Source organism: Scyliorhinus canicula, chromosome 8, assembly GCF_902713615.1.
Source record: "Scyliorhinus canicula chromosome 8, sScyCan1.1, whole genome shotgun sequence".
NCBI classification, from domain to species: Eukaryota; Metazoa; Chordata; class Chondrichthyes; order Carcharhiniformes; family Scyliorhinidae; genus Scyliorhinus; species Scyliorhinus canicula.
This window is the reverse complement of record NC_052153.1, coordinates 34,230,883-34,243,093: the sequence shown is the minus strand read 5'-3', so window position 1 is coordinate 34,243,093 and position 12,211 is coordinate 34,230,883. Positions and strand designations below refer to the sequence as shown.

The following is a 12,211-nucleotide window of genomic DNA, read 5'->3' as shown; positions in this document are numbered from 1 at the left end:
AATAACAAATAGGGGCTGTTTAGCACAGGGCTAAATTGCTGGCTTTGAAAGCAGACCAAGCAGGCCAGCAGCACGGTTCGATTCCCATAACAGCCTCCCCGAACAGGCGCCGGATGTGGCGACTAGGGGCTTTTCACAGTAACTTCATTTGAAGCCTACTTGTGACAATAAGCGGTTTTCATTTCATTTCATTTCAAATAACAGTGGACCCAGCACTGATCCTGGAGACAGATCGCTGGACACAGGCCTCCAGTTTGAAAAACAACCCTCTACAACCACCTTCTCTTGTTGTCAAGCCAATTTTGTATCACCTCACCCTGGATCCTGTGATATTTAACCTTATCCACAAGCTCCATGCGGTACTTTGGCAAAGGCCTTGCTAAAGTCCATGTAGACAATGTTAACTGCACTGCCGTCATCTACCTTCTTGGTTACCCCGTCAAAATCTCAGGTGCCACGTTTTGGATTAAAAATTAAACTGGGGCTCCCACTACACCTTTTAGGGAAGAACTGGGAGTTCACCTGGATTCTGGATATTGTTTTTCCTGCAGCCAGTAAGCAAGCAAAGATTAACTGGCCATTTGTTCATTAGCTGCTTCTTGGATCAGGCTGTGTTGAAATTGGCTGCCAGAATTGTTTTCATAACAGTTACTATAATTTAAAGTAACCTATTGGTTATACTGCGCTCTGCATAGCCGAAAAACATGGTACAACATCACGTAAACACAAATTCAGATTAAAGGGTCTCTTAAAGATTTGCGTGAAACAAAATTTGATGCCTGAGATTACACATTTATGAAGGAACGAGAGATCAGCATTCATCAAGTTTGAACATTTTAGAAGAGAATCAGGAATAATCCAGTTGATTTATAGCCCGGTGAGCCTGATGTCAAGGTGGGAAGCTGTTGGAGAAGATACTGAGGGACCTTATTTATTCATATTTGGAAGCGAATGGACTTTTTGGTGATAGCTAACATGGTTTTGTGCAGGGAAGATCATGTCTTACCAACTGGGTAGAGTTTTTTTGAGGTGACAAAATGAATTTATGAGGGAAAGGCTGTGGATGGCATCTACATGAACTTTAGTAAGGCTTTTCACAGGGTCCCTCATGGCAGACTAGTACAAAAGGTAAAGTCGCATGGGATTTGGGATGGGCTGGCTAGGTGGATAAAGAACTGTTTGGCAAAAGGAGATAGAGAGGAATAGTGGAAGGGAGTTTTTCAGAATGCAGATCTGTAATTAGTGGTTTTCCACAAGGATCATTGTTGGGACCACTGTTGCTTGTAATATATACCATATATATATATTATATATATATGTATAAATGATCTGGTGGAAAATGTAGATGGTCTGATTAACAAGATTGCAGATGACACTAAAATAGATGGAGTTGCAGATGGTGAAGGGGACTGTCAGAAATAGATTGGAGAGTGGGGCAGAGAAATGGTAGATGGATTCCAATCCGGACAAATGTGAGGTGATGCATTTTGGAAGATCAAATTCAGCTGTGAATTATACAGTAAATGGCAGAACCCTTAGGAGCATTGACATACAGAGGGATTTGGGTGTTCAGGTCCATAGTTCCATGAAAGTTGCAATGCAGATGGATAAGGTGGTCAAGAAAGCATATGGCAGGTTTGCCTTCATCGGCCGAGGCATTGAGTACAAGAGTTGGGAGGTCATGTTACAGTTGAATAAAACTTTAATTGGGCCACATTTGGAATATTGTGTGTAGTTCTGGCTGCCACACTAACAGAAGGATGTGGACACTTTGGAGAGATTGCAAAGAAGGTTTACCAGGATATTGCCATGTCTGGGGGGTGTTAGCTACAAGGAGAGTTTGAATAAACTCGGATTGTAGTAATTGGAAAGACAAAGGTTAAGGGGAGACCCGAGTGAGGTCTACAAAATTACCTGAGGTATAGACAGGGTGAACAGTCAGGAAATTTTTCCCAGGGTGGAAGACTCAATTACAAGGGGGCACAGATTCAAGGTGAGAGGTGGAACGTTTAGAGATGTGTGGGGAAAGATTTTAATGCAGATAGTGGTGGGTGCCTGGAAGGCGTCGCGAGTGGAGGTGGTGGAGGAAGGTATGATAGCACATGAACGGCGGGGAATGGAGGGATACAGATCGTTTGGGCAATAAGTAGTAGGTCTAAATAAGGAATCTGGATCGGCGTCGGCTAGGTGGACCGAAGAGCCTGTTCCTGTGCTGTAATGTTCCCTTTGTTCCTCTCTCGCTTCTCTTTGGATCCAACTCCACGTCAGGCAGCAAGCTGTGCTCAAATTATGTATTTCAATTGCATTTTGCTGTTCAGAGCAGAGAGAGGGGAGCATGGTGTTTAAATTTCCAGTTTAACCAATCAAAGAGGCACTTAGGAGTTATTTCTGTAATGGAGAACATTAACAGAGTCAAGTTAGATCAGGCAGACACCACGTACCTTTTTCATTGAGTGGACCAAACTCCAGTGAATACTTCAGAACATGGTAATTGTTCCACACATATAGTTTGTGATCTCGGGGGTTATAATCCACTGCGGCAATGTACTGGTAGGAGTTGGGGAATGATATTTCCATATTTCCATCCACACTCAGCTCCGTGTTATAGATGTAGTCAATTTTATTCCCAGTGGCTTCATTGTCATCATCTTCATAAACTGTTTTCACCACATACAGAATTCCACAAATCATGAAAGCATTTGAAGCTGACCTCTTGTCATAAGCAGTATTCCAGGTACCCTCAATTCTTAAGGTATAAGGATTTAACTGGCTGATCACTATTTTTCCATTGTTCTGTTCAGTTGCGTATATAACCCACAAACCATTTTCATCAACTGCAAGGTCAATATCTGACTTTCCGCCCCACCGGTATGGTGATGTGTCATGGTAATTGGCACTGGCTATGATGGCTTCACCGCTCTTGATCCTCGTCCTGAGATCAAACTTCACAATATTTCTTGTACGCTCTTTATTAAAGAATAACGCTCCATCGTACACTACGAATCCTGTTCCATCCACTCTGTGTGGAAGCTTATAGGTGATGGTCGGTCGACCGGCAATAAAATCCCCCATTGAAGAGTATTCAGTTAAAGTATCCGTTCTGTATGGGGTCCAAGGCATATAGTAGACCTTGTCAGAAGCTTGTAGTGGGTCTTTGCACCAGGCTCCTGACTGGTGATCAGACTCAAACAAGTGATCCATCTGATACACTGCTTTAAGTGTTCCAGGACATAAGAAAACTGTGGAAACAGAAGACAAGATAGATTTGTTAAAATTCCAGAAGGCAGCTCAAATTTGGAGCTATTCTGATCTTTGTATTCAAATTTTCTTGAGGATCTAACAACTAATTTAAATGCAAAGATGTTATCCAGTCAGATTTACAAAACCATACAAATATACATAAATAAGGTCAATTAAAGAATTAAATTCCTAAATACAGTTGAGAAATATTCAGAAAACTGAATAAATTACTTTTCATATCTCGAAACTGAAAAATGTTTTCTTTTCTTAAATAAAATGGAATAGTGGTTTCGGGTGTTCACTGTTATTGTCAGTTCATTATAACTATCTATTGACTTACTTTGAAATAAAACATACAGTTTAAAAACAAAACATAAATAACAGCTTTCATTAAATGGATGCAAAGAACAAAAATGAAATGGAAGAGGCATGATATGGGTAGGTTATTTTTGGGGAAGGAAACATTTGAGTCTTCTATGATCTGATCTCCTCTAATGAAGCAGAAAAATTGTATGTTGTGAAATAAAATGTGCATGTTCTGTTAGCAAGCAGCAGAATGGAGGATGGTGCACCTATACTTCGTTAAACAAACCTCTACACAACAAAACGTTAAAACAAAAGTAACTGCATGACACTGATTGTAAATGTTTAATTTCGAAGGTATTTTATTACCTTTCTGTTCCACTTCTACTTAGGCATTGGGAGAAGGAAGAAAGAAGTGAAGGAGAAAAGAGAACAGATTAATGGTAATCAACAGTGTGGCATTACTGTAAAAAAAACATTAAAGGTGAGAGGAAGCAGACAGCTTAAGGTATGTAGCTATCATCACTGGAACAGAGGGATTTAATTATTTTGTAAAACTGGTGAGAATTACTTATGAAAAACAATTTTACTTATGCAACACAATTTTCTTTTAAAATGGTTGATAGGATGCTGAAGGACACGAGTTGTATAAGTGACACAATATTGACAAATGCAAGTCAATTTTGAATGTTCTGACATCATTTTAACTCAACTGATCCATGCAGTGACTATAAACTGTCCATGGCTGGTTTATAATTGATGTTGATCAATTTTGACCATTTTAGCCGAGGGAATGAACAGCTATTTGTCAAGCCTGAATATGAGAAGCCCATGCAGCACTGACTTAAGTCCAGAGAAGTTCTTAGACCTGAAAACCAAATGGCTTTGCTGTTGTGGCTCGCTGAACATCAGCAGTCGGTTAAAATTCCAAGGAGTGAAGATTAACAAATTACTCAAACACCCGATAAATTTGTCAGCAGAAATTTGACCCAAGGAGAGGTCCATGTTGCAAACAAGTAATTCCGTCATTTTTACAAAGCTTTAAAATGTACTATGTATGTCAAACTTCTGACACATCCATTTGTTTCTGTTTCATTTTTAAAGTGGGTCGAAGGCGGAATGAGGGGGTGGGTGAGAGAGATTTCTTTAAAAGTACAAGGAGTTCAATTGACCATTATGTGTACAACTTACCGCACATGAATGAAAGAGCTTCAGGGCTGGACTGATAAGGCAGTCATTAAAAATATGGTTTGTTGGGCAGAAAGGACTGACAGGATGAGGTTCCATTCCAGCACACAGGGCTATAATCCTCTAGTTCAGTAGAGTAAGGATTAACCTCAGCACAGGGAATCTGAGCTATGGTTTTTAAACTGTATCTAAGCAATCTCTGCAGTTTGGAGAATGAGTATGTTCTTGGACTATTTTGTAATACAACAGCTTCATACAAAGTAGTTTTAAAATTTCTGTTACAAATATATTTGCAATGCTGGGTCTGCAGATAAAGAAACAAATTGTTTCCAAAATGAATTCAGACAGGCTTTACCTTAATACTTCAATGCCCGCGTTGCTCTATCAGTTTTCTGGTGTCTCAGGAAATCGTGGTATGTGGGGAGTGGGATGGAAAATACAACTGATACCATAGATCAGCTATGATTGTATTATATTGCGGAGCGGGCTCAATGGACTATATGCTTTACCCTGTGACTTTATTTCTTATATTCTTCCAAAAGATTCTTGAATGGTTCAGTAATGCTCATTCAAATCTGTTTCTACCCTTTTTTTGAAGACTGACAATTAAAAATAAAAGCTGTAGATTTCCCTTCTCTGTAAACAACTTAGGGCTTGATCCAACGGCCATGCTGTGCCCAAAAAGCAGCGCACCGCGGTGCAACGTGGCCGATAAAAGCCGTGAGACACTGCTCCGGGGATCTACCCGGCTTGCAACGCCTCACGAGATCTAAACTGATTTCACGAGACATTGTGATTTCAACCGCTTTTTTAGCAAATCTGCATATTCATACATTTCATAGAATTTTACAGTGCAAAAGGAGGCCATTCGACCCATCGAGTCTGCACCGGCACTTGCAATGAGCACCCTATTTTTAAGCCCACGCATCCACTCTCTCCCCGTAACCCAGTACGCTAACCTAACCTTTTGGATACGAAGGGGCAATTTAGCATGGCCAATCCACCTAACCTGCACATTTTTGGACTGTGGGAGGAAACCAGAGCACCCGGAGGAAACCCACGCAGATATGGGGAGAAGGTGCAAACTCCACACAGTCACCCGAGGCCGGAATTGAATCCGGATCCCTGGAGCTGTGAGGCAGCAATGCTAACCACTGTGCCACCGTGCCGCGAGACAGCTAGCCTCTTTTTAATGTACAGATTCCGGAGTTATCCGAGGCGTGGGACTTATCCCCTTTGCGTCGGAGACCTCGGGCAAGTGCCGTTCAGCACTGGTCCTCATAAATGGGGGCCAGACAGAACAGTACTTGAGGGGGTCTCCCAGTAGATCGAATGGTACCCCTGTACTGCTGGCACCACCTGGGTACTGCCAGCCTGGCACTGCCAAGGTTCCAAAGTGCATATTTTGTGTGCTGGCAATTGGGCTGGGGGTGCGCTGGGCGGTGGGTGCAAGAGACCCTCCCATAGTGCGTTGGGGTTTGATGGTGGGCCGGGGGCCTCGGAGATCGGGACTTCATTTAACAATAGCATCCCGATCTCGCTACACTGAGAAGTTCTGCCAAGCGGATCTCCTTGGTGCAGAAAGCAGGGCTATGTGTGGCCCCAGCCACGCGTTCCCTGCTGAAGTCCCTTATTTAACGTGAGTGGTGCTGTATAGCCATGTGTTTCTCAGCGCTGTGGGTGCTTGGAAACACACAGTTAAATGCGCTCGTGTTTTATTCCTCAGCTACTTCCGTTCCTCCCAGTTCCATCCTCTTTAAGAGAGAGATAGATAGGTTCTTGATTAATACGGGGATCAGAGGTTATGGCGAGAGGGCAGGAGAATGGGGATGAGGAAATATCAGCCATGATTGAATGGCGGAGCAGACTCGATGGGCCGAGTGGCCTAATTCTGCTCCTGGTTCCTGTGGTCTCCCCACCACTTCCTAAGGTCCTTAATTTAAAAAAAACATTGACAGCAAATTTAGCTTCGAGGAGAAGGGATGTGCTCCGTCTGGTGTACGGAAGTGAAGTTGCACAAGTGAATCATCTTGGGCGTGAGTTCCAATCTTCCTTTCTTGGACATTCAGTATCACTGAGAGCAGAGCCCAGGAAGAGAAATTTGACAGAAAGCTCACGCCACCCGTTACTGAATCTGCCTGATTTAATGAAAAGACAATTGGACAAGTTCCGTAAAAAGTTATTGTCATTGAATCCAGATTTTTATTTCTGGTCATTGCTGAATTCTTGAGGAGCAAAAACAAGCCTTCATTGACACCAGCTACAAAAAAAAGGCATATTCTCTTCCAGTCTCAAGTCACAATGTTAAAGAAAAAAATTCAAAAAGGGAGGTGCCATGATCCATGACTTTTCCCAGAAATCATATTGCTTGCTGATTTCCTTTGTTTACTTTTCAAAACAGATTTCAGTATAGTGGAAAGAAATAGGAGCAAAGTATGGCCAGTTAGCCCATTGAACCTGCTCTGCCATTCAAAGCCATCATAGCTCATCGTGACGAATGTAAGAACTCATATTTCATTCTTTTTGCATTAACGTTAAACCCAGGTGAATTTTGTGAGGGCCACGAAGAATCCAGCACAAGTTTGCAGAGTCAAAAGAAATAAATTTATTTACAATTACATATATACAGCAGCAGTAGTAGGAGCATTTTCCACTGCTTCACTCCTCTAGCTAGTACCACACTGGTCAGCTCTATTTATGCAGGTGAAACTGCTAATGATTACTCCGCCTTCCTCGTTGGGGAGCTCATACTCTGGACACCCAATAGTCCCCAGCCAATAATATTCAGGCAGGTTATAATATCCCTCCCCCACAAGTCAGAGGAATCCACCGAAGACCCTGGCGAAGGAGGACGTCGGACTCATTTTACCGCAGGCCGGACATCATTCACACGCGGCACTGGTTCGGGCGACGTGTAACGAGAAGGCGAACGGCGCTTTTGAGATGAACGGTGTAATGGCTGTACATCCGTGGGTCTTGGGACCCTGAGCACTCCCCCTCGGAGGGGTCCTGTGTATCCATCTTGGAGTCGGAGCCCAAAACTTCCGTCTTCCCAACGTCCATATCTCATATATCTTATGGGGTTCTGCAATGACACGAGCAGGCTGCGAGTGCGGCGCCAGAGAAAGATCGCGAGGATGAACCTCCACTCTGTCCGAATCCAGTGGTCGCTGCGGCCGGAGAAGTGATCTCCAAGGGTGGGGAATCTCTGGAAGAGGCGGCCTTCTGGACCGAATGTGGTCTAAATGCTTGCGTTGAATATAACCCTGGGCTTGCACCTGGTAAGCGATCGGGCCCAATTGTCGAAATATAACAGACAACAGGTCGCAAACTGCCGGATCGGCCAACGCCAAGAAAAGAACGAAGATGTAAAGCGTCAGTTGGGGAGGGGGCCTGTTGAATTGCGCGCACCTTCTCCGCGACGGAGTGCAAACCTTTGCAGTCCACCTGATAACCTAGCTAGACCACTTCCTAGACCACTTCCTTCGCCTGAAAGACATAGTTTGTACGACGTAAACGGACTCCAGACTCTGAGAAGCCTGGAAGGACAGCCTCCAAATTATCCAAATGTTCCTGCTCCATAGGTCCCATAATTAATTATCGTCTAAGTAAACAGCGACACGTGGTAAACCTCGCAAGATGCTCTCCAAGACGCATTGAAAAATAGTGCAAGCAGAGGACACTCTAAATGGTACCTGTGTGTCCTCATACAGGCCCCTGTGTGTTATGATAGTTACATTTGGCCAAGAGGCAGGGCCCAACTCGAGCTGTAGGTTGGCGTGACTCGTATCCAATTTCGTGGATGAGAGTCCACCTGCAAGCTTCGCGTAGAGATCTTCTAGGCGGGACATTGGATATCAGTCGCGTCGTGAAGCCGTATTCAATGCAAGTTTATAGTCGCCACACAAGCGAACCATAGCATCTGGACCATTACCGGTACAACTGCCGCTGCTGAGTCTGCGAAATGGACGAGCCTGATGATACCCAAGGACTCCAAACGAGTGAGCTCCACGTCTACTTTTTCAAGCAAGGCGTACGTCACAGGGCGCGCCAGGAAATAGCGCGGTGTGGCTTCCGAGGCCAACCTGAATATGGGCTAAACTTTTATCTTCCCCAAAGTGGGCTAAATAAGTCTGGGTATTGTCCTAGTACCTCCGTCAAACCTCCAGAACCCGTCTGAAGAATGCTATTGCAGCCGCAAATGGCAAAGCCAGACCCGATCCAACAGGCTGTGCCCGTGGCCACGCACCACGATAAGCGGGAAACGCCCCTCCTGGCATCCATAAGAAACAGGGGTCATCGTAGTTCCAGTAATGTTCAATGGTTCCCCTGTAGAGGTGGCCAACCCTGCCTGTGTGTCGGTTAATGTAAGGGTCTATGTACCCTGCTTGATGTGGTCGAACATCCTCTGGGCAATCACTGAGACCGCTGCGCCAGTGTCCAACTCCATCTCAAGCGGGTGACCATTGACCCGTACCCTCACCTTAATGGGGTCACTCAGGAAGCTGCCACACAATGCAGATGCAGGCAGTCGTCCTCTGTCTCCACATCCTTGGGAGTAGTACCCTCAGGTTCATCCAAATGGAAGGTACGGTCCCTGGGCTGGCCACAGTTTTTGTTGAATCGTCGGCGCCTCTGACACCCCCAGGACCGGCGTCCGCGACGGGGTCGGCGCCCACAAGTCCTACACTGACATGGTTCCTCGTCCAACAGTTCTGGAGAAGGCTCCCTTAATGAGCAGTTGTTGCAGTTCCCCCATGCATTCCTTGAATGTTTGCCATTGCCTATCCACTGTCATCCCTTTAAATAACATTCCCAATCGATCAAACCAACTCACACCTCATATCATCGGAGTTTCCTTTATTAGAATTGAGGACCCTTGTCTTTGAATCATCGTCTTCACTCTCAATCTTGATGAAAAATTCTACGATATTACAGGAAACTAACAAAACTAGATTGCCAATGATTCCATTCTCATTACACAGTACCCAGTCTAAGGTGGCCTGCTCTCTACTTGGTTCCTCAACGCATTAGTCCAGAAACCATACACTGCAGGAATTCCTCCTCTACGGTATTGTGGCTAATTTGATTTGCCCAGTCTATGTGCAAGTTAAATTCACCCATCTGTACAGATGTTCCTTTATTCGCATGTCTCTAATTTCCTACTCAATGCCATTCCCAATATCACCACTGCAGTTTGGGGGTCTATATACGACGCTCCAATGTTTGTTGTTCCTTGGTGTTTCTCAGCTCTACCCATACAGATTCTACATTGTCAGAGCCAATATCCTTCCCCGCTATTGCGTTAATTTCCTCTTTAACCAGCACTGCCACTCCACCACCTTTTCATTTTTGTCTGCCCTTCCTAAATACCTGAATATTCCTGGACATTCAGTTCTCATCATTCGTCACCCTGCAGCCATGTCTTGGTAAGCTGTAGCCATGCAAAATGGCCGCCTGCAAAGAACCATGGGAATTGTGGTCAATTTGGGATACAGACAGGTACACAGCCCCTGTGTACTGTGCAAAGAAACCAGACTTGGCTGAAACTTGTGTCCATTAATAGTCGATCACCATTTCCCCCAGGACATTAAGAGTTTGAATCAAGGAGTTACAGCAGTAGCAGACTAACAGCCCCCCCCCCCCCCCCCCCCACCTTATTTGGAAAGGCCTACGTGCCTGGGACAATGATAGCTGGGACCCGCCCAGCTATCAAGGTATCCGCACCCTAATTGGCTGAGATCGATGAGGGTGATTGAAAACCCTATCGATCCATTGAACCTGGAGTAAGGACTGCCCAAAAGGGCACGAAAGAGATGAAGGATAAAAAGCCGTGTTTCTTTTGGGACCGGCCTGTGTGCGACCAACTGCAGCAGAACAACCAGGTTCAAGGACCCGCGACCATTCCTGAAGAACGAGCCCAGCTGAGACGAACCCAACAACTTCCAACCGACCACATGGATCCAGATAAAGGCCTTATCTCGCACAGTGCTGGTCACTTGAAATTAAGTAAAGGTCATCTCGGTCGTTAGGTGTAGTTTAGTATGGAGCCGCGTGTATTATTGCATAGTGATACAAGTCTTGTGTTTTTACTAAACTGTGTTTTTGAGCTAACATACTGGTTGTGTGGTCATTTGGTCAATATTGAAACAGCTTGTGGTTCACATAAAGGGTAAGAAAAGGCAACAAAGCCCGACAATATCAGACCTTTTAACGTTTATTTGCGTGATTAGTAAGGGCTGCACGGCGGTGCAGTAGGTAGCACTGCCTCACAGCGCCGAGGATCCGGGTTTTGTCCCGGGTCACTGTCCGTGTGGAGTTTGCACATTTGCACAGACCCTTGTCTGTGTGGGTCTCACCCTCACAATTCAAAAAGACGTGCCGGGTAGGTGGATCGGCCCAATATTGTTCACTGTGGTCCTGTTTGAATCTGGTCCTTGGGTTTCGCTGTCAATTTTCTTATTCCCTTTTTGGCTTTTGGTTTTGTTCTCTTTTCCTCCTCCTCTAACGTCCTCCTGCCGTTTTAATTTAAACCCACCCCAAACACTCCAGCTAATACTCCTCCCACGACATCAACCCAGGTCCTGCCCAGGTGCAACCCATCTAGTTTGCAATGTTCGCACCTCCCCCAGAACTGGGCCCAATGCCCCAGGAATCTGAAACCTTCCACCTCACACCAACACTTCAGCCATGTATTCATCCAATATATTCTGCTATTTCTACTCAGACGAGCAGGTGGCACTGGTAGTCATCCTAAGATCATTATTTTTGCAGTCTGATTTCTCACCATTCTTCCCAACTCCCTATTATTCTGCTTTTAGGACCTCATTCCTTTTTTAACCTATGTCATTGGTAGATATGTGTACCACGACCACTGGCTGTTCAACCTCCATCTCCAGAATGTCTTGTATTCACTCTGAGACATTCTTGACCCCAGCACCAGTGAAGTAACATGCCATCCTGGAGTCTCATTTGTTGCCACAGAAATGCGTATCTAATCCCCTTACAATTGAATCCACTATAACTATTGCATTCCCACACGTTTTACTCCTCCCCTTTGCAGCAGAACCAACCAAATTTGGCTATTGCTGCTTTCCCCCCGAGAGATCATTGCCCTCAAAAATATCCAAATTAAAGTTTGCTTTTAACATAAAAGACACCTATTGGTCAATGTTATCACTCCTGTGGTGCAGTAACATTTCCTCACAGTTTGACAAATTGAAAATGCTTGGGTTCTCATTCAGGATCCTAACATGTTAGGAAAGAGAAAATGCTGGAAAATCTCAGCAGCTAGTTAGGGCCTCACGGTAGCATGGTGGTTAGCATCAATGTTTCACAGCTCCAGGGTCCCAGGTTCGATTCCCGGCTTGGTCACTGTCTGTGTGGAGTCTGCACGTCCTCCCCGTGTGCGCGTGGGTTTCCTCCGGGTGCTCCGGTTTCCTCCCACAGTCCAAAGATGTGCGGGTTAGGTGGATTGGCC

The 12,211-nt window shown here is 44.8% G+C and overlaps 1 protein-coding gene across 28 annotated transcripts in view; it reads right to left on the bottom strand.

Annotated features, from left to right (window-relative positions):
* The window catches only part of adgrl3.1 (adhesion G protein-coupled receptor L3.1), a 1,080,538-nt gene that overhangs the window by 341,783 nt on the left and 726,544 nt on the right, over positions 1-12,211 (bottom strand). For 22 of the 28 annotated variants that reach the window (XM_038804386.1, XM_038804389.1, XM_038804387.1 and 19 more), the window contains exons 6-7: positions 3,913-3,927; positions 2,442-3,239 (exon numbers count right to left, since the gene is read on the bottom strand). In XM_038804386.1, the coding sequence (XP_038660314.1) occupies positions 2,442-3,239; positions 3,913-3,927 (813 nt within the window). The remainder of the gene's footprint in view (positions 1-2,441; positions 3,240-3,912; positions 3,928-12,211) is intronic. The other 6 variants (XM_038804397.1, XM_038804369.1, XM_038804398.1 and 3 more) reach the window with 1 other exon arrangement.